The 27,030-nt window shown below is 40.8% G+C and overlaps 5 protein-coding genes and 1 long non-coding RNA gene across 10 annotated transcripts in view; 3 read left to right on the top strand and 3 right to left on the bottom strand.

Moving 5' to 3' along the window:
- LOC144988513 (uncharacterized) overlaps positions 1-25,432 on the top strand; it is a 111,831-nt gene extending 86,399 nt beyond the window's left edge. The window contains exons 2-3 of one of the 2 annotated variants that reach the window (XR_013652443.1): positions 22,080-22,196; positions 23,218-25,432. This is a non-coding gene — a long non-coding RNA (uncharacterized LOC144988513). Of the gene's footprint in view, positions 1-22,079 lie in introns of both variants that reach the window. The other variant, XR_013652442.1, reaches the window with a different exon arrangement.
- The window catches only part of LOC144987110 (uncharacterized), a 463,057-nt gene that overhangs the window by 78,724 nt on the left and 357,303 nt on the right, over positions 1-27,030 (top strand). The gene's annotated exons all lie outside the window — the stretch shown is intronic.
- Positions 1-27,030, bottom strand: part of LOC144986832 (NACHT, LRR and PYD domains-containing protein 12-like) — a 457,161-nt gene that overhangs the window by 338,753 nt on the left and 91,378 nt on the right. The window lies entirely within an intron of this gene.
- Positions 1-27,030, bottom strand: part of LOC144986638 (uncharacterized) — a 337,370-nt gene that overhangs the window by 275,872 nt on the left and 34,468 nt on the right. The gene's annotated exons all lie outside the window — the stretch shown is intronic.
- The window catches only part of LOC144987834 (uncharacterized), a 74,421-nt gene that overhangs the window by 44,889 nt on the left and 2,502 nt on the right, over positions 1-27,030 (bottom strand). The gene's annotated exons all lie outside the window — the stretch shown is intronic.
- LOC144987805 (uncharacterized) lies at positions 1,699-18,509 on the top strand. The gene is made up of 2 exons (XM_078937230.1): positions 1,699-2,046; positions 14,951-18,509. Exons 1-2 carry the CDS (start codon positions 1,875-1,877, stop codon positions 16,120-16,122), a joined length of 1,344 nt encoding a protein of 447 aa, XP_078793356.1. The 5' UTR covers positions 1,699-1,874; the 3' UTR covers positions 16,123-18,509.

Genomic DNA, 27,030 nt, shown 5'->3' with positions numbered 1-27,030 from the left:
ACTAGAGCTAAAAATGTCTGTTGGTAGATTTCTGGATGTTGGCCGTATCCCAGCGAGCAAGGCCAAGTCAGCCCCATATGGTTTCAAAGTGGACAGAAAATGTTTTTAGGAGTTTCTAGAATGTTCAACAACTAGAGCTAAATGAAACTAGTGCATGAAATGACAAAGAACTTCCTGTTTGAAAGGAATCTCATGATGGCTTCCACCTGTCTCTTTGCTTTTCCTTTCTTTTTTGGGTTTCTCCTCTTTGGGAGGTTACACAAAACTGCACTTTAACCCAGAAGGAAACAACAACCGCTCCACAATCCCTGAATCCCCTACAGCCTTTATCTAAACATTTACATTGACCATTATCACACATTTGATTGCATTTTCTCAGAGAAACACATCGTATTATTAGTAGTTTCTGGTGATAATTTATTTAATGTGGCATTTAATACTGTATTTATTTCTGGAAAATCCTTCATTCATAAGAGTAGATTTTTTTAAAACCAAACCATTATTCACTACATTTAAGAACTGTTTATATTTTAAATCACTAAAATACATGAAAAAAAGAAAGCAATAAAACTGTCTATTTTCATTGAAGATCACGTTGTATGACAATCCCTAGTATTGTGAACTACAATTCTAAATTTATTTTTTTAGTTGTATCTATTTCTTTTTAATTTCTTTCTGTTGTAGTTATGTGAATGTGTATGTCATCTTTTGATGTTCAATAAAAAAAAACAGAAAAAAACGGTACCTGTAAGGCTAACCAGAAGTGTCCAACAGAAAGTGGGCGGTTCCAATAGCCAAATACTGCACATGACAATTATCCCCCCCCCCCCTGTACCTGAGCCAATGAATGTGTTTTAAGAATGAAGTCAAACTGTATTCATCCTCATTGAAATGTATTCAGAACCCAAGTCCTCTCATTAATGACTTTTGTAAATCTGCTACAAAATGGTTACTGACATAGGGTCTAGATTGTTGATTTCCTTAAATTTTAATTTATTCTGAAAGTTTTTTTATATTTTTATGTGTATAGATTTTTTTGTTTTGTTCTTTGTTTTTTTTTTGAAGAGATGTGCTCTGAATCATTGGGTGGTTGTGTCTGCGAGAGTTTTGTAATTATTAAAAAAAAAAAACCTGAGCCAAGTAATCCTGCCGTAGCTCCATCATTATTGTCTTTTTTTACACGAGAAGAAAACAATAAAAACATTTTTACAGTGAATTTATTCAGTTTAACATCAGGTATTTCTGCTTTGCAGACCTGCAGACAATGACAAAGGGTCAAACAAAACCAGAAATAATTGTTGTTCTAATGTGAGACTTCAGATAAACTGAGGTTGGATGTAAAAGTTCTCTTAAATATTAAAAACAAAAAAGCTTCAGTCTGTATTAAGTCTCAACTCTAAACAGTTCTTCATCTCCTAAACATTCCTTTTATGCTCACATCTTTGATTACAGTTTGGTTTTGTGATTAATTCCAGTACATCAGTTAAAAAAAGTACATCGTAAATTCTAGTGACGTCATATCCGCTTACCAAGCATTTTTGACAAAAATATTTTTGTTTTTTAGACTTTTTATTAAAATATATTTCGTGACTTAAAAAGGTTGTAAATTCTTTTCGTAAAAAAATAAATATTCGGATAATCGAAATGTAAAAGGCTTTTTCAGAATGAAGTTATCAGCGTGACCCGGAAGTAAACAGCAGCGCGCGGCGCTAGCAGCTTGTAGCTAGCTTGTGTTCAGAGACCGGCGGCGATTTTGTCTGGACAACAGTGACGTTTTTGGACCCAAAGGAGGATACGAACTGTCAGTTTCGAGTGAAAAAGCAGCGTAAAGAAGGTGTTTTTGGGAGTTGGAGCTGAAGATCGGAGCAGGAACCATGTCTTCCCTTCAGTCTCTGAGACAGTTGATCAGCGAGCGACTAGCTGCTGCTGCTGAAGAAATCTGCAGACGCTGTGAAGGAACCATCGTCCAGTACGAGCAGGAGCTCTGTCGTCAGCGCAGACTGCTTGATAGCAGCTGGAAACCACAGCTGCAGCTCCACCACATAGGTATGTCACCTTCATCACAGAAACAGAGAAGAACACAATTAATAAATCACGCACGCGACAATATGACATTTGGCCAAAATGTGCAAGAAATTTAAGCAAATCAGAGTCATTTAGCATAAATCTTCTTTAACTTCAGGACAATATCATATCAGAATAGATGGATCAATGTTTCAGTGGAATTTTGCAGCAAAAACTACAGAGTAGTTGACAGCATGATAGCATCGGATACAGATAATTGTAGGCAGATGTTGGACAGTACAACGTCCTGCAGATGATTCCGATAAGAAAAAAATTCCATGATTAAATTGACAGATGACTAAAAGCTTAAACTGTTGTCGCTTTCTATGGAAGCGATTCTGTATCATAATTAAAAATAAAAGTCAAAATCATAAATGCTTTTTCATTTTCAAAATGAAGCTGCATTTTTTGACTCAAAACTAAAATGAAAAAACAATCCACCAAAATACTTTTTCATTTTCTACTTCAACATTGATTATTCTGTCACTGAACTAAAATGATAAAGAAAATGGTATTTGACTTCTCAGCGCCTGCGCCAAAGACCTCCGTCTGCAACATGTGGGCTTATTTTACCGTGTCTGAGACCAACGACTCACTCGCTGTTTGCAAAACGTCTTCGACAGAAGTGTCACAAAGAGGGTAAAAGGTCAAGCTTTAACACCACAAATCTCACAAGCTATTTGAAAATTCACCACCACGATGTGTGGAAAGAATATGAAGCTGCTATCATTGCAGTTTTAGGGGCCACCAAAAAAAATTACAAGATTTAAAGTTGTTGATTTACGAGAAAAAAAACTCGTAAACTTAAGAAATTAAAGTGGAGGTGAGCATACAGAGCAGCTAATGACGTCAGGTGACTAGGGGATTTCTGGGTATGTTAATGAAAGAAAATAAAGCTGCGGTCCTCTACACCCAAATGTGTCTTTGAGCTCCTTATTTTACATATGAAACTCTGCTTTACCAACACTGACAATAATTTGATTTTGAGTTGCCAAAAGGTTCTGAATTTCTTTGTTTTTCAAACCTATCTGGAAATAAAGCTTCACAAAAGGATCCACATATTTCATCTTTAAGCTAGGCTCCAATAAACGGAAAACTTTGGTGGTTTTTCCTCGTTAATCTATGGCTTTGTTCTTGTAAATTTGACTCAAAAGTTGTGATTAAAAAAAAAGTTTATAAACTGCCCTAAAACTCCATTTTAAGCGTTAGCACTCATTCAAAGAAAAAAAGGAAAGTTTCTGGGCATTTGAGAAGTATTTTAAAATATCAGTAGACTATCGGTATCCGGATTGGTTCTAAAAAGTCATAATGTTGCATCACTACTACAGAGTGTATCAATGTTTAATCTAAATCTAATTTGAATAAAAGTTTTAGCTTGGTACATTATGTGGATAATCTTAAAATGAACTTTTTACTCTATAGATGATCAAGAATTTATAACAGATTATGAATTAGTCAAACTTCCTTCAATGCAATATCTTCAACAAACATGTTCCAATAAGACACTCCTTCTCCATAATGTTTTGGCAGGCCCCCAAAATATAGCAATATAGGCCCCCAAAAATAGCAAAGACAGCAGTCTTCCATGCCTCCCAGAGTTCATCAAGATTCTTTGGTTTGGTCTTCCATGCTTCCTCTTTCATTCTACCCCAGACATGCTCAATGATGTTCATGTCTGGTGACTGGGCTGGCCAGTCCTGGAGCACCTTGATCTTCTTCGCCTTGAGGAACTTTGATGTAGAGATGGAAGTATGCGATGGAGCGCCATCCTGCTGCAGAATTTGACCCCTTTTATGGTTGGGAATGTAAGAGGTAGCTAATAGTTCTTGATATTTTAGGCTATTGATCTTGCCTTCTACCCTGCAAATGTTTGGCACACCCCCATACTGGATGTAACCCCAGACCATGATTTTTCCGCCACCAAACTTAACTGTTTTCTGGGTGAATCTTGGGTCCGTGCGGGCTCCAGTTGGTCTCCCGTGATGTAATTCAACTGAAGACTCATCTGAGAAATCCACCTTCTGCCACTTTTCCAGCGTCCATCCTTTTAGCAGGCTGTGGGCCTTGGCAAATGCCACACCTTTTTTCAATTGCCTTTTGTTTAGTGCTGGTTTCTGGGCACTGATTCCACCATGGAGGCCATTTGGAGCCAGAATTCTACAAACTGTTCTGGTTGACACAGGGACTTGAGGTGACCAGGCCTGGTGGAGCTCTGCTGCAGTGGAAAAGGGCTGGCCTTGGATTTTCCAACCAACAAACGGTCCTCCCAAGCAGTTGTCTTGCGGGGTCTGCCGGACCTGGGCTTGTCAAAAACATCTCCAGTCTCTTCAAATATTTTTATTCTTTGTACTTGACGCTGAGACACATTGAAGGTGTCAGCCACCTCAGCAGTGGATCTGGTATTCAGCCTCTTGACAATCAACGCTTTGGTCTCAGGGGGAATCTTAGGCATGTTGTCAGAGGTCAATTCAGGCCTCCTCATTCACAGACAGAGTGTATTATGTAAACCTTACAAAATGCTACTTTTTTCAAAGGTGACGCTAAACTTTCACTGGATTATGGTTGGTATTGATGTTCATGATCATCAATATTTCAATGTTAAATCTCACTTGTAGAATCTGTCTGAGTATATTTCAGACAAAACATGTTATTTCTGGTAGTTTATTATGGAATGAACAGACATGTAAATCTAAATGAATACATTTGTACATCAAATAACAATATATGAAATAACTCTTTTATTTCAGAGCACAGTCCATGTTATTTGATGATGGGTAACAGTGACATGGATGATATTAGCGCTTCATCCCATCATTCCAGCTCACTGAGCATGTGTACCGTAAACTAGGATGTAAACGCGCATGCTAAAAGTCAGTGACGGATAGCGAGACCGCACTTCCACAGATGTCGGCTCACTTGACCGCGGTCTAACTCCCCGGGAGATAAACCAATCATTTTCCTGTTTTACTTTGTGTACTAATTGTGCTTTACAAATGAAATTCCCATGCCTTACTCTCACAAGTACAATTCACCAGAAAGTTACTTAAGTAAATTTAATGCATAACTACCCACCTCTGCGTATATATTTATTTCAATCAGTCTCTTGTGGTCCTCCAGACTCCTCAGACATTTTTCTCCAATGATCACTGATTTTACTGATGCTTGACAAAATCCAAAAGTTGTTTTTTTTTTAGTTCTGCATATAGTGTGTGATTGGACCTATAACAAACACATTTAACACATTCATCTTTGCTGATAATTTACTTTTTCTGCTAGTCCTGTGTTTAGACTTGTTCTCCTTCACCTGACCTTTTGAGCTGCCCAGGCTCTCTCTGCTTCTGCGCTGCACGTGGCGTGCTCCCTCTACTCACACACATACAGTTTCAGCAGCACACAACCTCATTCAACAGAAGTTTCTGTCTTGTGAGGAAATACGACAAATTTACTGAGTTCTAATTATTGATTTCCATTGTATTTATTTCCACTACCAGCTGCGTGCGTTGACACGGCCTCCCGCCAGAGGATTTTGTGTTTGGGGGGGGGTTATTACTGTTTTCTTTCACTCCGTAACACCAAACATGAACACACACTATTAGGGTTCAATGGAATTCATTACGTTTTGTTTGGGAACTATTTTGTGCTGCGCAAAGTTGCGTATGGTGTCAATTCAGCGCCTAAAGAATTGTGCATCTAAACGGTAAAACCGCGCATCAAAACCCCAAATCTGAGAATCAAAATGCTATGATTTGCAACCAAAAGCTATAACCCAAAGCACAATCATGTTTCTCAGTTCCCGATTTGTTTTCTCGACATTCTGAAATCCTGATTTTGAGTTACAGTTTTATTTTGAAATCCTCTTTTTGAGTTGCGCTTTTATTTTTTTTGCAGTTTTGATTCTAAAACTTTTCGACATGTAAAAACACCGGCACCTGTGTACGAAGCGTAGCTGCTCTGATGCTTGGTCTCATAGTGCCGACGGACATTTTACTCTTTCATCACGGCAACATCGTCAGTGTAAATCTAACAGACACACTTTCCGTTGATTTCCTTAAAGAAATATTCATTTACCCACCGTGTTTGAAATCTTCCACACTCACTTGGTATCTTGCGTTTCTTCGGTGCTGCCACTTCTGGTGACTCGTGGTAAATATTCTTCTTTGCTTAATTTTGTTTGGTGGAGAAACACCTTTCTGTGAACGACTCCATCTAGTGTTGAAACTGATAAGTGCAACAGAGTTGAGCTCAAGTGCATGTGCGGGCCATATTCAATTATATTTTCAAAATTTGCTGCTGGCCAATAAAAACAGACCCGCGGGCCGCGGTTTGGACACCCCTGCATTAAAGTCATGAAAAGAGCTGAAAACCCTGCTAGCATTGAGCTGGCTAGCATGCTAACACAGGAGAACATTGGTGATAGTTTTTCATACAACGTCTAACTTTCTAACATCTTTTTTCACTAGCAGTTAGTGGTGGAGCTCCTCATCTGACTGTGCTGGCGTCCTCCATAAAGTACACGTTTGATCATTTAGTATAGCAAAATATTTGAAAAACATGAGAGACTCACCCTTTGAAAGTGGTATGTTGACGTAAGTCTCTGTGTTATTCGGTAGCCAATGAGCTTCTGGATGTCGGGGCTGTCCCGCCTCTCCTCCCCTTGACTGACATGTCGCTGTTTTTTCATGTAAAAAGGTTTTAGAATCAAAACCGCAAAAAATGAAGGTGCAACTCAAAAAGACGATTTCAAAATAAACTGCAACTCAAAAACAGGATTTCAGAATGGCCAGAAAACAAATCGCCAACTGAGAAATATTATTGTACTTTGGGTTATAGCTTTTGGTGGCAAATTATAGCTTTTGGTTCTCAATTTATGCATTTATAGCCTTGGCTGAGGCCCTGCTGTGGAGGTGCCCACACTGGACTGTGCAGCTGACCCTGGTGCAGTGTGGTGTGGTTTAGACCTGGGGCCTGTTGCACAAAAGTAGGATAAGGGATTAAGCCAGGATATCTTGGTGATCCTGGATCAGTTGATCCCCAATCCGGTTGCACTAAAGCTGGATAGGGGGCAGGAGGATATGTTATGGTATAAGTTACCATGGAGATTTATTCTGTGGAGCTAGCCTGCTCCAGACCAGGCTAAATTCCAGGATCTATTTAATCTCATCCCTAATGTCAGTCAGCAGTCGCCACAAATGGAAACCAATAGTTAGTTCACTGCTCACTGTACATTGTTATTAGATTAGATTAGATTAGATTAGATTCAACTTTATGGTCACTGCACATGTAGGTACAAGGCAACGAAATGCAGTTAGCATCTAACCAGAAGTGCAATAAGCAGTAAGTACAGAATAAAGGTCTATAGTATGTAGAATAACTATACAGGTAAATATTATGGACATAATTTACAGATATTAATACTATAAGCACGATATACAGATAGGTGTACTATGAACAAACTATTCAGATGGGCTATGTAAGAGTGTATGAACACTATAGGCAGAACTATGAACATAATTTACAGTATTGCAATGGACAGTAAAGTGCATAGAAAATATTACAATGTGCAGATGGATTATACAGTGTTCCCGGTTGAACAGACAGTAGTGCAAGTAATAACAAGTTACTGTTTTTGCTTGTTGTGAATAGATAAATAATTCAGTGTTGAAGAGGGGGGGAGGAGTCTATGGTGTTATGGGGGGTGTTTTAGGGGTGTCAGAGGGAAGAGTTCAGCAAGGAGACAGCTTTAGGGAAAAAGCTGTTCCTGAATCTTGTGGTCCTTGTCCGGAGGCTCCTGAAACACCTCCCGGAGGGGAGGAGGTTATACAGTCCGTGGTCAGGGTGAGAGGAGTCCTTGAGAATGCTGCGAGCTCGACGTAGACAGCGTTTCTTCTGGATGTCCTCAAGAGCAGGAAGTGGTGTCCCTGTGATGCGCTGCGCAGTTTTCACCACCCTCTGCAGTGCCTTGCGGTTAGCCACTGAGCAGTTCCCATACCAGACTGAGATGCAACTCGTTAGGATGCTCTCGATCGCACACCGGTAGAAGTTCACCAGGATGGATGAAGACAGCTGGTTCTTCTTCAGTGTCCTGAGGAAGAAAAGGCGCTGGTGAGCCTTCTTGACCAGGCTGGAGGTGTCTGTGGCCCAGGACAGTTCCTCCGAGATGGTGGTTCCCAGGAACTTGAAGCTGGAAACACGTTCAACAACCATCCCGTTAATGTGGATGGGGTAATGAGTGCTTCCATTCTTCTTCCTGAAGTCCACAATGAGCTCCTTGGTCTTGTCGGTGTTAAGGAGCAGGTTATTGTCAGCGCACCATGTGGCCAGGTGCTGTACATCTTCCCTGTAGGCAGTCTCATCGTTGTCACTGATGAGGCCAATCACCGTGGTGTCATCTGCAAACTTAATGATGGAGTTGGATCCATGCACGGGCTTGCAGTCGTGGGTGTAAAGGGAGTAGAGGAATGGGCTCAGCACACAGCCCTGTGGTACGCCAGTATTAAGTGTGATGGTGGTGGAGTGGGTGTGACCTGACCGAACATGCTGAGGCCTGTTGGTTAGAAAGTCCATAATCCAGTTGCAGAGGGAGGTGTTGATTTCCAGGTCTCCAAGTTTAGTGGTCAGCTTGGAGGGAATGACGGTGTTAAATGTTGAGCTGAAGTCAACAAACAACATCCTAACATATGTGTTGTTATTGTCCAGGTGTGTGAGTCCAGAGTGCAGCACTGTGCATACTGCATCCTCTGTGCTTCTATTTCTGTGGTAGGCAAATTGGTGTGGGTCCAGTGTGGGTGGGAGGCAGTCTTTGAGGTGTGCTAGGACCAGTCGCTCGAAGCACTTCATAATGATGGGTGTGAGTGCCACGGGGCGGTAGGCATTCAGGCACGTAGGGGAGGAGTGTTTCGGTACTGGCACAATGGATGTGGACTTAAAACATGTTGGCACAGTTGCCTGGGAGAGGGACAGGTTGAAAATGTCTGTGAAGACCCCTGCAAGCTGCTCTGCACATGCCCCAAGCACACGTCCAGGAATGCCATCCGGGCCAGCAGCCTTGCGTGCGTTGATCCGGCTCAGTGCAGTTTGGACATCTGAGGGGGTGAGTTTAAGGGGTTGGTGGTCTGCTGAGGGTGAGATTTTGGTGGCCGTCTCCTTGCTGTCGCTATCGAAGCGAGCATAAAAGTCATTTAGCTCGTTAAGGAAGGAGACGTCCGTGACTGTTGGTGTGGAGTTGCTTGACTTGTAGTCATTGATGATCTGGATGCCCTGCCACATGCGTCGGGGGTCAGAGTTGGAAAAGTGTTCCTCTACCTTCAGCTTGTAGCAGTACTTGGCCTTTTTGATGCCCTTTTTCCGGTTAGCCCTGGATTTACTGTAGGCCTGAGCGTCATCTGACCTGAAAGCAGCGTTGCGGTCTTTCAGCAGGAGTCGAACTTCCTTGTTCATCCATGGCTTCTGATTAGGGTATGTTGTTATCTATTTTTCTGTTGTTACACTGTCAATGGTGGAGTTGATGTGATCCAGTACAGAGGAGGTGTAGATATCAATGTCCGTGTGAGAGCCACAGGCAGCCTGTGAAGCAAACATGCTCCAGTCAGTGTGTTGAAACCTGTCTTGAAGTAAAGTGTCTGCTCCAGTTGGCCACACTTTGATGGTCTTCACTGATGGCTTCACACGGTTGATGAGGGGTGAATACTTAGGGGTGAGAAACAAAGAAAGGTGATCAGACTGTCCGAGGTGGGGGAGGGGGCTCGCGATGTAAGCTCCATTGATATTTGTATAAACATGGTCCAGAGTTTTGTCTCCTCTGGTGTGGCAGGAAACATGCTGGTGAAATTTGGGGAGTACTGTTTTTAATTTGCAGTGATTAAAATCAACCGCGACAATAAAAGCAGCCTCTGGGTGAGCAGTCTGTTGTTTGCTAATGGCTGCATGAAGTTCGTTCAAAGCAAGCTTGGCATTAGCATCCGGTGCGATATAGACTGCGGTTATTATGGTGGAAGTGAATGACTTCATGACTACAGACGTGAGTGCCACAGGCCTGTAGTCATTGAGGCCAGTTATGCAGGGCTTCTTGGGGATGGGGACGATGGTGGACAGTTTGAAGCAGGCCAAGACGTGGCAGGACTCCAGGGAGGTGTTGAAGATGTCTGTGCAGACCACTACCAGTTCACCTGCTCAGGGTAGCAGGGGAGATGCCATCCGGGCCAGGAGCCTTCCGTGAGTTTTGCTTCCGGAAAAAGCTTGAGCATCTCCTCTTCTGTCACTGAGAGGACAGTGGTGGGGGAGAGGTTGTCCGGGGGGCTCATACTGTCCTCAGTGATAGTGGTGGGGGAGGAATGTGGCTCCAAAGTTGCTGAGGAAACCTGTTCAGTGAGGGGGTGGAGGAGGGGTGTGGGACTTCAAACCTGGCATAAAAGGTGTTAAGCCTCTCAGCCAGTTGAAGGTCGTCAGCAGCATGTTGGGCTCTGGGCTTGTAGTTCGTGATTTGCCTGAGCCCTCTCCAAACAGAGGTGACGTCGTTGACAGAGAATTGGTCTTCCAGGCGTTTATTGTACCGAGTTCTTGCCTGTTCCACCTCTTTTGAGAACTGGTACTTAGCAGCCTTATAGCTCTCTTTGTCTTTTGCTCTGTAGGCTGCTTCTTTCTCCTTCCTCAGCTGTCTCAGTCTGGGTGTGAACCAGGGTTTATCATTGTTATAAGTAACCCTGGTTTTTATTGGGATGATGCTGTCCTCACAAAACTGTGGTCACAGTGTCTGTGTAATCATCCAAACTCTCTGTGGCAGCTCTAAAAAGAAAAGAAGCACTTGATCTGTCGTCCGTTTGTATTTTTATACTTGGAAAAGAAAATGATCATTTCTTCTCACAATGACTTTTTCCCCCCTATGGGGTCATAAGGGGTCCATTCACTCAGTGTTGTTACTATCCACCTATATAAATGCTGCCACTTCTTTTCAATCAAACTTTAACATTTTACACAACATACATTACTTGTGTAATGTACGACAGCAGCTACTTCCCGTTCCAAATAGGTTATGGTTATAGGTTGGTTATGCTGATTGTTGATCCGATCGTGTTGCATGTAAACAGTTCATTTGGATCCTGTGTCACTACTGCTGTGGTTTACGTCATGCATAGACGGTGCGGTGCTCCAGCTTTGGAGCACATATGGAACCGACCGGCTGCTCTGCGCCACCAAACTGTGTCTCTGAGCAGAGCAGCCGGAGTGATAGCTCTGTGTTCGAGGACAGGCTGCTGTTATTCCCACGTATTTATGTGCAGCCAAGAGGCAGATTGCAGGATTTACCACATGGATTTTATGTTTTTTAAACAAGGCTAATGTTGTTAGCGCATGTTAGCCCACTCATAACCCTGACTTCTTCCGACTCTGTTCCACTACAAAAAAATTACTGAACACACGGATTAAAAATAAAATGATGATCTAACAGGTGCTTCATTATAACCATAACAATAATAAAGGACGTTTAGAAGATTGTTTACACCGGGACTCATTTCCTCTTCTGGTATTTTCAACACTACTGCGCATGCCCAAATGATTTATTCTGACCAAAAGTGTGACCATGTGAACGTTTGTTCTAATCGGAAAAAGTCTTTCTGGACCCATGTACACGGTTGAATTTAAATCCGACCGTTGATCCCATCAAGATATTTTGCCCATGGATCTGCGGCTATTGACAAAAAAGATTATATCAGAACATTACGTTGTTAGCTGCGGTATCTTTTACAGCTATTAAGAATTTTGGACCAATCATGATCCATATTTGAAGAAAAAAGTAATTAATTGACATACAGTTATCTTTGTTGTAGTAGGACAACAGGGTCATGATTAGTCAGTACAGAAAGTTTGGTGAAAATAGCTTCAGTATCTTTAGAGATATTGAGCATCTTTATTATGATCAAATATAAACAATTAAATGAATATTGACTTTCTCACAAAGTATTGATTGTAGCATGAATATGCTGACGAGTCTTCATTACCATATAAATGTAGAAATTCATTTGTTTTTGAGAGATGATTGATTTTTACAGAATCATCTTTCCTCAGATATTGCACTTCGTTGACAACGGTCTCTTGGCAGCCGTCTCTCTGCAGTGTCTCCATTTACACCTCAAGAGATCACTTCTCATTAAAAGTCAGAGGAAAGAAACATCTTTTTAATTTTGAAATGTATTTGTAGTTCACTCAGTTGTAGCGTGCTGTGACTTACAGCAGCAGATTCAAGCAGTAGAAATCACTGATTTGAGATTGGAACTCTAGGACAGGGGTCGGCAACCCAAAATGTTGAAAGAGCCAAATTAGACAAAAAAAACAAAACCCAAATATGTCTAGAGCTGCAAAATATGAAAAGCCCTATTTAAGTCTTATAATGAAGGCAACACATGCAATATGCATCTATATTAGCTTTATTATCCTACTATTAAAATGACTAAGTTGTTACAAATACATAATGAACATTAACGATTAAATGTTTATTTGCCCTGCAGTGCATTCTGGGAGAACGACGCGTCACGTGACTGCTCTGTTGTGGAAGTTTAACTTCAGTACAATATCAATGTATTGTGTTTCATTGCTTTGATAAAATTAAAGAAATGTAATAAAGAAATCCGATTTTTGATGTCATTTTTATTTTGAGGATTCGAACAAAAAACAATAAAATGGAACGTGCAGGACGAGCCCCATCTGGGAATTAAACAGAGTGCAATAAAACGCAACCTGCATTTATAAAAGAGAAAAGAACAGCCTTTTGAAAAGGTAAAATATATAAAATCAAATGAATACAGTTAAGTTTGATTTCTGTGCAAATGCCAAGCAAGTCAGTGTAAGGGTGTAAACACAGCAGCATCGTCTTCTCTTCTTTTGCTGTACATTTCTGCAAAGACAGTCAGCTGCGCTCGAATGACAGAACAGCTTCAAGCATTTGCGGTGCCTGCAGATTTTCATTCGGCTGGTTTTGGTTGCTTGTCAAAGTCATGTGATCCACCAAAACGTGCAGCTTTTCCAGCCACTCAGCATCTTCCAGTTGCGGGTAGTTCAGGTCTTTGCTTTTCAGGAATATTTTCACGTGTTCTAAACAGACGACAAAGTGACGCAAAACCTCATCCCTGGACAGCCACTGGACTGTGTTGTGTAGCAGGAGATCAGAATATTCGCTTTCAACTTCATCAAGCAATGCACAGAACTGACGGTGGTTCATTTACATCAGCCACCTGCCTAGCGGTCGGCTAAAAGTAAAAAAAAAGAAGTAAAAAAAAAGCCCTGCTGGTAGAAACGTGTGTTGCAGGCTATGTCGCAAATCTTCGTTGACAGAAATGTTGAAATTTAATATTGTAGTGGCGGTCATGTGCATTTTAGGTCTGTTAGCAGCAGGGCATTGTGGGATGCGGTGTCCTGATCTAAAAGGGATCAGCAGGAGCGTTTCTGTTTGCCCACATTTCTTCTCATATGGCAGTTTTGTTGTTCCATCTTAGTTTATTCTTCCTGTTATGTTGTGTCTTTATGTTGCACCATAAGTGTGGGAGGGGGAGAGGTTGATGACACATGTGCAATGTTCAATGTGGTGTGTGTTCAAAATAAGTGGGCTCGTTATGCCGGAAAGAAGACTGTGCTTTCAGCTTCTCCTTCTGCCTCCTCCTCTCCTGAGACTGTTCCGAATCATGCGGTGTACGGGACACGGACAGTTCTCCAGTGCAGCCAGTTGATTGACAGTTCAACTAATTGACAGCTTGGTTCCCGTTTCTCCCGCTGCAAGTGACGTATCTGTTGGACGTTACAATATTTATTCTACTCATTTTTACAGCACTGGAAAACCGTAAAAATATTTGTGTCTTGTTTTTCCTCCTAAAGAAACTGCATCTCCTGAGCCACGGGTTGCCGACCACCGCTCTAAATGAACACATGCAAATGGTAATTAATCAGTTGGGATTTTATTTGTCAAACTTTACAGCAGAGGATTTTTACACACAGACGCAGACTTTTGGTTTGCCACATTCTATTTTACAAGTTCTCGCATCAAATCTTCAAGCTCATCCATGTTGACACAGTTTTACCATCCACACTGCCAGAATCACCTCCAGGCTAACACACACACATAAACACACCCACCAACACCACCACAGACAAGTTTCTGACCCCGATTGATGGGACCCTAGACCTCGGTCCTGGAGATGATTTCTAAATAAAATAAATACAATAACAGACATGTGAATGTAACTTTATTAGCAGAATATTCCGGAACAAAAAAATTTGGATGATTAACACTGGCCTGAAAAATTAAGTGCACATTTATTTTTTTGTTCCAGTCGGGTCATGCCGTTTTAAGAGCATTAACAGATCTATTCTGTGGCATACACTATCTTTGAGTAACGATGTCAACACAACAGAGCATTCCCCACACAGGAATGCTGATCCTGTGGACATGCGCACTGTCACCTCCATCACCTGATAGCTGTTGAAGCTGAAGTGCAATGACGTTTCTGACCGTGGAAGGCGGATCTTCCTCCGGGGTTCTCCTCCCCGTGTGGACTTATTGCCGTTCTCCATAACTGAGCTACACAAACTGAACGCGCGCTCACACACAGTCTTACTGCACGCGACCCCCCCCCCCCCCCCCCCCCCCCCCAAAAAAGGCAAGCGATTGCAGAAACCTGTGAGAGTCTCGGCGGAATACCGCGAGTAGCATTAATTCCACCTCAACGCAAAGTTGATACACTTGCAGGGAAAAAATAAACAAACCGAAAAACCAAAACGGTATGAACGTGAACCGAACCGAAAGTGCCGTACCGAAACGGTTCGGTCCAACTACGTGTACCGTTACACCCCTAGCATACAGTCACTATAACATATAAAATGGCCTCTACTTGTGTTTCTGCAGAACTCCCCCAGTGTTTGATGACTGAAGAGGAAGATCTCTGCATCCAGCAGAGGAACTTCAGAGTGGAACAGGAAGAACCGGAACGTCCACAGACCAAAGAGGAACAGGAGGAACCAGAACCTCCACACACCAAAGAGGAGCAGGAGGAACCAGAACCTCCACAGATGAAAGAGGAACCAGGGGAACTCTGCATCAGTCAAGATGAAGATCAGCTTGATCTGAAGCAGGAGACTGATACCTTGATGGAGATTCCTACCTATGAGGAAGATGAGAACAGTGAAGCAGATCTAAACAATAAGCAGAGCTTTAATGTAACTGATAGTCAGGATGAAGAAGGAAACCAACATGAAGAATCAACATCAAGTACAGATAGAGAGACAGAATCATCATCAACTACAGATGAAGAGACAGACCCACAGAACAGAGATCAGAGGAAGAGAAGAGACAGTAGTCATGTCCAAAGTGTGGACAGCTCTCACATGTCAGCAGGTCAGTGTGACTCTGATGTTAAAAAAAATCCCAAGAAGACAAATCTTGGTAAGAAACACAAACAATCTCAAAAAGAAGAGAAACTTTCCTCTATCAAGTCTGGTAAAAACTCAAGAATAATTACTAACCCGTCTGACTACATGGAAACTGGGTCTGATGAAAGGTGTTATATCTGTAAAGAATGTGGTAAAAGCTTTTGTAACAAATCTCTGTTCAAAATTCACACAAGAATCCATGCAAAAGATAAGAGATTTTCTTGTACAGGATGTGAGAAAAGTTTTAGTCGCAGATCTAGTCTCAAAACACACATGAGAATTCACACAGGAGAAAAGCCTTTTTCTTGTAAAGAATGTAAAAAAAGTTTTAGTCAAATATCTACTCTCAAACAACACATGAGAATTCACACAGGAGAAAAGCCTTTTTCTTGTAAAGAATGTAAAAAAAGTTTTAGTCGAATACATAGTCTCAAAACACACATGAGAACTCACACAGGAGAAAAGCCTTTTTCTTGTGAAGAATGTAAAAAAAGTTTTAATCAAATATCTCATCTCAGAAGACACATGAGAACTCACACAGGAGAAAAGCCTTTTTCTTGTAAAGAATGTGATTCAAGTTTTAGTTGCAGATCTAGTCTTCAGACACACATGAGAACTCACAAGACTTTCTCTTTACAAAAAATGTAATAAAGGAGTTAGTGTAAATTCTAAATTCTAAACTTTTCTGATAAGAGGTCGACACTTCAACCTCTGCACCACAGTCAAAGACATTATTTTACAGGAGGGAAAAATTTGATGGCCTCCATACCATATTGATGAAGTAAATTCATTAGAGGGAGGCACAAGTGAGTATTTAATGTGAAGAAATGAAGTTTTCTACAAATGTATTGCAATAATATGATATTTCTACTTTCTATTAGTTTTTTTAGGTTTTCATTTTCTCTACATAAAAAGCAAAAAAAGTAATGGATCAATACATTTGAATATTTGTGTAATGATATTAGAAAAAAAGTTTTACTGCTGACAAAATATGTACAACCTTTTTATAAAATGAATTGTTTTAGATGTACCTGCAAATAGAAATGAGTTGTTTGTTTTGAGTCATTAGAGCTAATTCTTGAATGTCTTCATTATGGTTGAAATGTTTTTTATACATCTTTAATTTTAGGCAAGGCAAGGCAAGTTTATTTGTATAGCACAATTCGTACACAAAGTAATTCAAGGTGCTTTACAAAACAGAAAAATGCATTAAAATCACAATACATCATAGACATAATCAACGTAAAATTTTCTTCAAAAGAAAAGATAAAATTAGAAAATTGATTTAAAAATAAAGGAAGGAAAGGAAAGAAAAGTGCAGATAGGACCTTTCAGTCATATACACGGCTAAACAGAAATGTTTTAAGTCTAGATTTGAACATGAACACAGAAGAGGCCTGTCTTACGACTTCAGGGAGGCTGCTCCAGATTTTAGCTGCAGAATATTGAAACGCTGATTCCCCTTGTTTAGTTCTGACTCTGGGTATCAACAGGAGGCCGGTCCCTGAGGTCCTCAGAGTACGAGATGGTTCATATGGCACTAACATGTCAGAGATGTATTTTGGTCATGGAGAGACTTGTACACAAGCAGAGCTGCTTTGAAGTCTATTCTTTCAGGTACAGGGAGCCAGTGCAGAGACCTGAGCACAGGACTAATGTGATCATACTTCCTGGTTCTGGTCAGGACTCGAGCAGCAGCATTCTGGATGCACTGAAGCTGTTTTACAGCTCGTTTGGAGAGGCCGGTGAGCAGGCCGTTACAGTAGTCTAACATACTGGAGACAAATGCATGGATAAGTATCTCCAAGTCTGGCTTTGATATAATGTTTTTGATTTTGGCAATGTTTTTCAGATGGTAAAATGCCGCTGATGTTACTGACTTGATATGGCTGTTAAAGTTCAGGTCAGAGTCCATGATTACCCCTAGATTTCTGACTTGATTTGAGGGTTTAAGAGACAGAGAATGAAGGTAGCTGCTGACACTTTCTCTTTGTTTCTGTGGGCCAAAAACAATAACTTCGGTCTTGTCTGAGTTTAGCTGGAGAAAGTTGTTCTGCATCCACGCACTGATCTGTTGGAGGCAGTGGCTGAGTGAATCCACCGGCCCATATTCACCTGCTGTCAGTGACACATAGATCTGAGTATCATCTGCATAGTTGTGATAAGATATGTTATTACTTCGTATTAACTGCCCTAGTGGCAGCATGTAGAGGTTGAACAGAAGGGGTCCCAGGATCGATCCCTGGGGCACACCACAAGTCAAGGCCATGTAGTCTGACAAGCAACTCCCAATTTCAACAAAGTATTTCCTGTCTTCTAGATAAGACTTGAGCCAATTTAGGGCAGATCCAGAGATGCCAACCCAGTCTTGGAGTCTGTGTAAAAGGATCCCATAATCAACAAGATCAAAGGCAGCACTCAGGTCTAGCAGGATTAAGACAGAGACTTTGCCATCATCAGTGTTCAGGCGGATGTCGTTGGTTACCTTGATAAGAGCAGTTTCTGTGCTATGATGGGGTCTAAAGCCTGACTGGCAAACATCAAATGAATTGTTTAATAAGAGAAATTCAGTGAGCTGTTGGTAGACAACTTTTTCAAGGACTTTTCCTAAAAATGGCAGATTAGAGATAGGTCTGTAATTATTCGGTACAGTGGGATCAAGACCGCTCTTCTTCAGGAGAGGTTTAATGACTGCAGTTTTTAAGGCCTCTGGAAATATTCCAGATTGAAGAGACATGTTAACTATTTGAGTAATTGGTGGCAACACACTGTTCAGGAGAGACTTTAGAAATCTAGTGGGTAACACATCAAGGCAGCATGTAGACGAGCTCAGACGGGTGATGGTCTCTTGGACAGTTGGGTCAGTGACAGGTACAAAGTGAGTCAGCTTAGAGTGAGTAGGTGGCCGTTGGATAGTTATATGTGTTGTGGAGTTGATGGCCTTTTTAATGCCATGAACCTTGTCATTAAAAAATACAGCAAACTTGAACACTTTTAATGTGATCAGTGAACATTGAATAAACATTTAAACAAAAGTAATGACTGCAGTATATACTTTGTTAGGTCAAGTAATAGGGGTGTAACAGTACACGTAGTTGTACCAGAACGTTTCGGTATGGCACTTTCGGTTCGGTTCACCTTTGTACCGTTTTGGTTTTTAAATTTTATACATTTTTTTGTTTTTGTTCCCCCCAATGTATTAACTTTGCGCCGAGACGGAACTAATGTTAACTGCGAGTTTTCGCCAAGACGCCATTAGAAAAATATATACGGTATATCAGGATGACCCAAATGCAGGACCAGACTCCAACGTTGAGGGAAGATCCAAGATATTCTCAATGGATCGCCGATTTCCTGAGTCACCATGGAAACGAGAAAAAAAGAGAGAAGGCGCTACACTTCAGTGAGACGGAGTCTGAGATTTTAATGACGGCGTATGAAGATTATAAGACCATAAAAAATTCTGATGGATTCTGATGGACCTCATAAAGATGACTCCTCCCACTTTGGTTTCTGTCAAATGTAGAAAAACTCAAAGAACCAAAATCAATCCAGCTTGGATCAATTCTGTCTTTCAGATCTTTGGAAAAACTGAAAGAATCTCTGCATCCCAGATTTCTTCTTGGCTTTTGGTTTCTGCAGGTTTTTAATCTCCTCTTTGATCTGATTGAATGTGTCCATCAAGGTCTTTGAAAGCATCATTTTCTCCTCCTCCTCCTTCTTGTTGAGGGTCTCTGTGAGTGAGGAGATCTCCCCCAAAAGGGAGGACTGTTCTTGCTGCCGTTCACTGCTGCCATTCTCCTTCCAGGTTCTTATGGTTCTCCATCAGAGCTGGTCTCCATGGGACTGTTGCCTCGCTCTGTGGTGTCAGTCAGTCAGTCAGGAGGTGGGAGGGAGGGAGGGAGGGAGGGAGGGAGGGAGGAGTCTTTGTCCTTCTGGACATGTTGTTGGATTGGGAGCATATCAGCTTGGAGTCCAGAGGACTCCTTCAGCTGTTGGGCTGAGAGTCTGGGAGCTTCAGCTGTCCTGCTTTTCTCTGCACTGACAGCAGCTTCCAGCTCTCTCTCTCTCTGTGTCTCTCTCTCTCTCTCTCTCTGCAGGATTGTTGACTTGGTCTCAGCCACAGACTGCTGACATGTTAGCTGATGTTCCAGCTGAGTCAGCACTTCTTTCCAAGCTGATGTTTCCTGCAGAGATTCCTGCAGGAGTTCCTCCTGCTCCTTCTTTCCCAGAGTTCCTGCAACCAGACGGAGTCTTTGTGCTTTGGATCTGCTTCTCTTGGATGAAGCGCTTGGTTAGCTCACTTTGATCTCTTTCATGTGGGACTTTGTCTTGAAGCGGATCAAACTGAAGGTGGGACTCCCAAAGCAAACGTTCTGGGATGTTTGCTTCAGCTCTGTGCTTCTGTTCTCTGGTTGCTTCTTTGCTTTGGTTGCAGAGACTTGGAGCTCTCTCTCTCTCCATGCATATCAGCAGCTTCTTTGGAGGCAGAGGCAGCTGTGTGGGAAGTCTCTGCAGGTCCAGAATCTTCTGATGGATCAGCAGCTGCTGCAGGTTCCTCTGGGTGGAAACACTTTTCTGCCAAACAGAACATCTGTTTGTCTTTGTTTGGATGGAAAACGGAGGAAAAAAACTTCTTTGGAGAGAAATCTGCTTTGTTTCTTGTTGCTATGAGGTTGTTGAACAAATGTGGTCACTTTCACAGCTTCACTTCAAATGACTTCCAATAGACAGAAATTATACATTTTCAGTTTATTAAAATAAGTTTGTGAAACATTTTTTATGTTTTTTTTCTGTAATTCTAGGTCTGATGTCTTCATACATGATGACTAAAATAACAAAAACCAAACCAAATCAGTCAGGTCTGTAGTTTGAACTTGGATTAGAAATGAGAAGGGCGACACCTTCTGGCTGTATCCAGAACTGCATCTTCTGGTCAGAAAAGTGTTGAAAAACCTCAATTGTGTCTGTAAAATGTCTGCAGCTTTTTTGTCTGAAGACATGAATAAAGTCTGGATTTGATCCTTAATGAATCTTCATATTTCTTTGTCCTTCAGTCTTTCTTTCAGTCTCAAACACACTGGTTCATTTGATCCTAATGAGAACATGTGTGAGGCTCCAACATGGCTGCCTTCACTGCAGGTTCCTCTTCACAGCATGTGTTTGTGGATCAACACACAAACAACAACAGGTGCAGGTGAAGAAGTGTTGCTGTTGTTGCCTTTGCCTGCTTCCAGCCTACAGGCACAGTTTTCTGCTCCATATGAGCTGGAAAAGAAAATGAATGACACCAATTTTAGGATCCCAACTCATGACAAAGAGAAGAAATGTGGAGTTTGTCACGTCAACATGCTCAAGCCTTCTTTTTCCAGAGGGGAGTCCAACTGTCCTTCTAGTGATGCTCCGGTAGTTTCAGTCTCCATGTGTTCTCGTCCTTTAGAAGATCAGATTTCAGAGGATGGGCTCGGAGAGAAAAGTGGAGTTGTGCTACTGCTTGTTTGGGAAACTCTGAAATCTGAAGCCAACTAGAGAATTTCTGCTCATATCTGTCTCCACCTGCTGGTGGTGACATCATGGTTTGATGGAGGAGAAGTTGTTGCTCTTTTCTGATCCTCCTGGTCAGGCTGGAAACAGCCTGGAGATGTTGTTCATCCATCACAGGGTTTGGTCCAAAGCTCCAGTGCAGCCTCTCACCTCCTCCACCTTCCTCTTTGAGGCAGCAGAAGCTCCTCCTCTTCTTCAGCTGGATGATGCTGTCCTCCACCTGTAGCTGGACCTGGATGTTCTCACAGACCATGTGGCCTCATGGATCAGAAGGTTGAGGGTTCAAGTCCCTTCATGGTTGAAGTCAGACAGAAGAAGAGTTTGGTTTGGATCCTTTCTTGTCTTTCTGTTCTCATTGAGTCTCTTCTAGTTCCAGGGGGGTATTCTAGAAAGCAGGTTATGCTAGCTCCCACAGTAAGTTTGAGGCTAAGGAAGTTGATAACCTTAGTTATCGGTTCCAGAAATGGAGGTATGTTTCAGGGAAGGTCAAGTTGCCATGGCAACTCATGCTCTGAACATAACCTGGTCTGGAGCAGGTTTAGTTGAAGGTTAGTTTGTTTTCAGAGAGGTGAAGCAGCATGACGCGTCCATTTGAAGATGATTTAGTGGATGAAAAAGCTCAGATAATACTTTTTCCACCATGAGAGGGTGAATAGACCACATATGGATGTTGAAAAAAGAAACTTTTTTTACTTTTATTTAACATAGTTATTTACGGAAGAGGATTAGGGCCATGGAGAAATAAAAAAAAAGGTCATAGACAATTCTGACTTTAAAGTCAGAATTCTGACTTTAATCTCAGAATTCTGACTTTAAACTCAGAATTCTGACTTTAAACTCAGAATTCTGACTTTAAACTCAGAATTCTGACTTTAATCTCAGAATTCTGACTTTAATCTCAGAATTCTGACTTTATTCTCAGAATTCTGACTTTAATCTCAGTATTCTGACTTTAAATTCAGAATTCTGACTTTAATATCAGAATTCTGACTTTATTCTAAGAATTCTGACTTTAAACTCAGAATAGTGCGCTACAGTCGCATGTGAGCCACATTCTTCAGCACTGCAGAGTCCAAGGAGCTGCCGGAGTGAAACCAACAAAATTGACGTCTGTAAGTGTCTTTTTGCACGCTCAGGGTTGACCACAGGAGGTCATTTCGCTAATGGAAGAACAGAGGGTAAGTAAAAAGAAATTGTTTTAAACTGAATCTTGTAAATGAACGGGCAGCAGGCTATGCTAGCATTTTGCATCAGTCATGCACAGGGCTTTATATAGCTGGTGCAAAAAAATGCTTTGTGAAAGCACCCATTGTCGTGCCCGTTTATATCAACAACTACCTTATAATTTCGTTTTTTATACCCTTCAGAAAATACTCTCTTAACAGATTGTCGTGTTTTACTATGCAGCATTATACCCACCGATCTTTTAGTTTACACGTCCAGCACAATAACTTTAACGTTCGGTTTTCAGCCTTCTCTTCACGTGACAGACACGTTCTGTATTTTTATTATCTCATTGTTAAACAAACACTCTGCAAACGACGGTCCCCCGTCACAGAATCATACCCTTTCATAACATTTAATACTATATTATAGTTTTTGTTATTCTGTATCCGGGCGAGTTTAAATAAAGTTCAGGTGGGGAAAGTCACGTGACACCTCGGAGTAGCGTTGCGTATCCACGGCAACCGCCGTTTCTTCTTCGTTGAACCGTAGCAATGTGTTTACTATTTAGCACATTAGCACCCACATTAAGCTATCGGCACAGCTGCAAACTTCACAGGGTACAGTTTACTATTTTTTTTGCAGGGCGGTTTTTTTTTATTTTATTTTTATTGGGCGGGGGGTTTTTAAACACCGGGAAGCTTGATCGTTACGTCATGATTATGTAGGTAGTTCTGCAGAATCGGATGATTGACTCTTTTGTAGTCTACTATTTTCTCTCAGCTGCATTTTCATAGTCCGTTCGGATTCACCTGATTAACCACATTTGTCCAGTTTTAGTGGGCATATAAATGGCCAACAAGTACATTTATGTCAAATGTTTGCACACAGCAAGAAAAAAAAAAGCTCCATTTATCACTTTTTTATTTACTCTTCTGAAAATACTACTGGACTTGTTTTTTTTTCCTATATGTTCCCTGTGACATCAAATAAAACTCATTTCTTTTATAACTAATGTATTTTTCTTTTGTGCAGATTGACAGTGATGTCATTGCTGTGGAGGATCCAGAAATGACACTTCACATCCCTGACTGTGGAGTCTGCAACACGTCAAAACAGAAAGAAGTCCTTTTTCTGAGATTTCTTACCATCAGATGCTAGACTCTACATTAGACACTGGACACTTGTTTTTGTTATTATTTTTAAGCAAATTTATTTATTTATCTGTCATTTTTAATGGAGCTATGGTAACAAAGTAATTTAACTGTTTTGTCGTTTTTTCTTATTTATATGTGCGATAGTACATATCTGAGAATACCTGCAGATAACTGACATACCTTTTCCTTTTAATTTAAATTTATTTCTGATTCATCTTCTGAACCCATTTTGTCCCTTTGGGGTCACGGGGCTGCTGGAGCCTATCCCGGCCTCTTATTTCTGCTGTGAAATTTAAAGAAATATGTATAACTAAACACATTTTTTCTCATTATTTTATTATTTACTTTTAATTTTCAGTATTTCCATAACAGATGCATCAAATAATATTAACCTAAGATCAAAAGTATTAAATCAACTAAATTTCCATTATATGATTTATTTGTTTCCTTTTGAAATATTTAGCCACTTGCATTACATGTGTTAGTTCTGACCTTGTAAATAATGTTGGCAACTCCTGTTTAACTCACACATGTGGTAAAAAAAGGTGTTATGGTGCCAATAAATTCATATAAAAACATTTCAGAAGAAAGACCTTTACTCATACATTTTTATAGAAACATTACAGTTTATAATTTATAACATAGCAACCATTTATCATTGTTAAGTTATGCATATTATAATAGGGAAGGGATTAAATAAATTTGCTTCTTCTCTTCCCATTTCAAGCATTAACTGCTTAATTTGTATTGTGAAAAGTAAATTACAAGGATGTATACTCAGATTGCGACTTATTTTTGTTTCTTTATATATGTGCTGTTCCTGTGTTGAAGGAAGTATGTTCCAATTGACCATGATTGAAACAATAAACTCAAATTAATGTTTTTTCTAATAACTGCTTCCAACTTAGAATGGTCTTATTTTCAAAATAAACTTCTCACAGCTGCACAATGACGTACTGGTCAGCAGGCGTGCCTCATAGCAAGAGGGCTCTGGTTCAAATCCCAAAAGCGTCCTGTGTGGAGTTCAATCAATCAATCAATCAAACTTTATTTATAAAATAGCGCTTCTCATGCACTTTGTGCAGCTCGAAGCGCTTTAACACTAAAAACAGTAAACACACAACATTACAATAAAAACCCCAACCCACCCTTCACCCTTCCCACTCCCCTCCATTAAACCACATGACCCATGGCTCCCACGTACAATGAATTATGACTATGTAACTGTAAAATAAATAAATAAATAAACGAACAAACAAGTATGGCTTGGCTCTGCTGTGAGGAAACAGTATCTGGGAATCCTTTCATACCAGGAGCCAGCCCGGCCACCGGAACATCGCCACAGCGCCCACCCAGACCGGGACAACACCGGGGTCCCCCTCACAGCCATAAAGCTGTAAAATTAGACCCCAGCCGCCCCAGCAAGGGCAACAACTGCAGCAACAACCGCTGACCAAGCCGGCAATCCCTGGAGGAAAAGATCCCCTCAAGAAACACTGGGGCTAAAATCATAAGATGCTAAAATTAAAAACATAAAAAACAAAAAACAAAAAACATAAAATTGAAAATAAGACGCATAAAATTAAAATAAATACATAAAATAGCCTATACTAAAACTAACAGAATAAATTAGCAGTTAAATTCAACTAAAAGCTAAATTAAAAAGGTGGGTCTTGAGCCTCTTCTTAAAAACCTCTACTGTCTCTGCGGCCCTGAGGCTCTCCGGAAGGCCGTTCCACAGGCGAGGACCATAATGGCAGAACGAAGCCTCACCATAAGTTTTGGTCCTCGCCTTGGGAACAACTAAGAGGCCAGCACCGGAAGACCTCAAGGTCCGCGAGGGCTCATATTTTAAAAGAATATAATTTAAATAAGAAGGCCCAAGACCATAAAAACATTTATAAACCATTAAAAGAATTTTAAAATCAATCCTGAAACGCACAGGGAGCCAATGCAGCGATTTTAAAACCGGTGTAATGTGTTCTCGCCCTCTGGTCCTCGTCAGAACTCGTGCCGCTGAGTTCTGTAGAAGTTGTAAGTTTGAAAGAGACTTTTTGGGTAAACCAGAGAGCAGGGCATTACAATAATCTAAACGACTGAAAATAAAAGCATGCATTAGTACCTCTGTGCTGGCAAGGGAGAGGAACGGGCGGACTCTGGCAATATTTTTGAGATGATAAAATCCTGTTTTAACGACATTTTTAATGTGTGGGATAAAATTTAGCTCAGAGTCAAAAAGTACGCCCAGGTTTCTCACAGATGGAGAAGGTTTAAAATTATGAAGATGTGGTAAAATCATCTCTCTCTTGTCTTCAGAACCGATGATTAAAACTTCAGTTTTGTCCTGGTTGAGCTGTAAGAAATTTTCTGCCATCCACAACTTTATATCTAAAATGCAGTTTAAAAGAGTGTTAACCGGTTCAAGGTCATCAGTAGACATGGCGATGTAAAGCTGTGTATCATCAGCATAGCTGTGAAAGTCAACGCCATGTCTCCTGATGACCTCCCCAAGAGGCAACATATATAAATTAAACAGTATTGGCCCTAAAATCGACCCCTGGGGAACCCCACAACTTATTTCGTGGATTCTTGAAGAGCACGTATCCATACTTACATAAAAGTGTTGCCCTGTAAGGTAAGAGTAAAACCACTTAAGAACATTTCTAGAGAGGCCCACTAGACTTCTAGGTCTGTCTAATAAAATCTGGTGATCTACTGTATCAAAAGCGGCACTGAGATCCAGCAGCACCAGAACAGAAAGTTTCTGTGAGTCGTAGTTTAATCTTAGATCATTAACGATCTTTAAAAGAGCCGTTTCTGTACTATGGCTTTTCCTAAAACCAGACTGATATTTTTCAAAAAATTTTTGGGCATTTAAAAACTCATGCAGTTGAGTAGCGACACTTTTTTCTATTATTTTACTTAAAAATGGTAAGTTGGATACGGGTCTATAGTTATCCAGATTTTTTGGATCTAATTGACTCTTCTTCAGAAGGGGCCTCACCACCGCCGTCTTACAGGCAGAGGGGAAGACCCCCGTCTGAAGAGAGCAGTTTACTATATTTAAAAGCTCTGACTCAAAGAATCCATAAAATGTTTTAAAAAGTGAAGTGGGAATGGGATCTAAAAGGCAGGTTGTAGTGTTTACTTGGGATACAACTCGCCCAAGCATCTTCGCATCAACCAGGACAAAACTCCCCAGTGTTTCTTCTGGTAAAAACAATGCTGGAGGTCTGTTAAGATCAGTGTAATACATGGATGAAATGTTTGATCTTATAGCATTGATTTTACCCATGAAGTGGTCTGCGAAGTCCTCACATGCAGCATTAGATGATGGCATGGAGGACTTGTTGAAGTCTTTGTTTATTAAAATATCAATGGTTTTAAAAAGAAATTTGGGGTTGTTTTTATTTTCTGAAATGATTTTTGAAAAATAGGAGGTTCTGGCCCGTTTAACTGAGTTATTGTAGATTTTGAGTTGTTCTTTAAAAATGTCTTTGTGAATTATTAATTTTGTCTTCCCGTATCTCCTCTCTGCTCTCCTGCAGTTCTGCTTCAGACCCTTAATGTCGTCAGTCTTCCATGGCATTTTAGGAGTGGCTCTTAATGTTTTTGTTTTGAGTGGAGCCACTGCATCTATGGAAGACTGAAGTCTGTTATTAAAATGATCAACAATAAAATCACAGGGTGC

The sequence above is a fragment of the Oryzias latipes genome, chromosome 2 (genome assembly GCF_053564925.1).
Source record: "Oryzias latipes strain Hd-rR chromosome 2, Olatipes_Hd-rR_3.1".
Lineage (NCBI taxonomy): Eukaryota > Metazoa > Chordata > Actinopteri > Beloniformes > Adrianichthyidae > Oryzias > Oryzias latipes.
The sequence above is the reverse complement of the archived record's forward strand: the minus strand, read 5'-3'. Positions and strand labels throughout refer to the sequence as shown.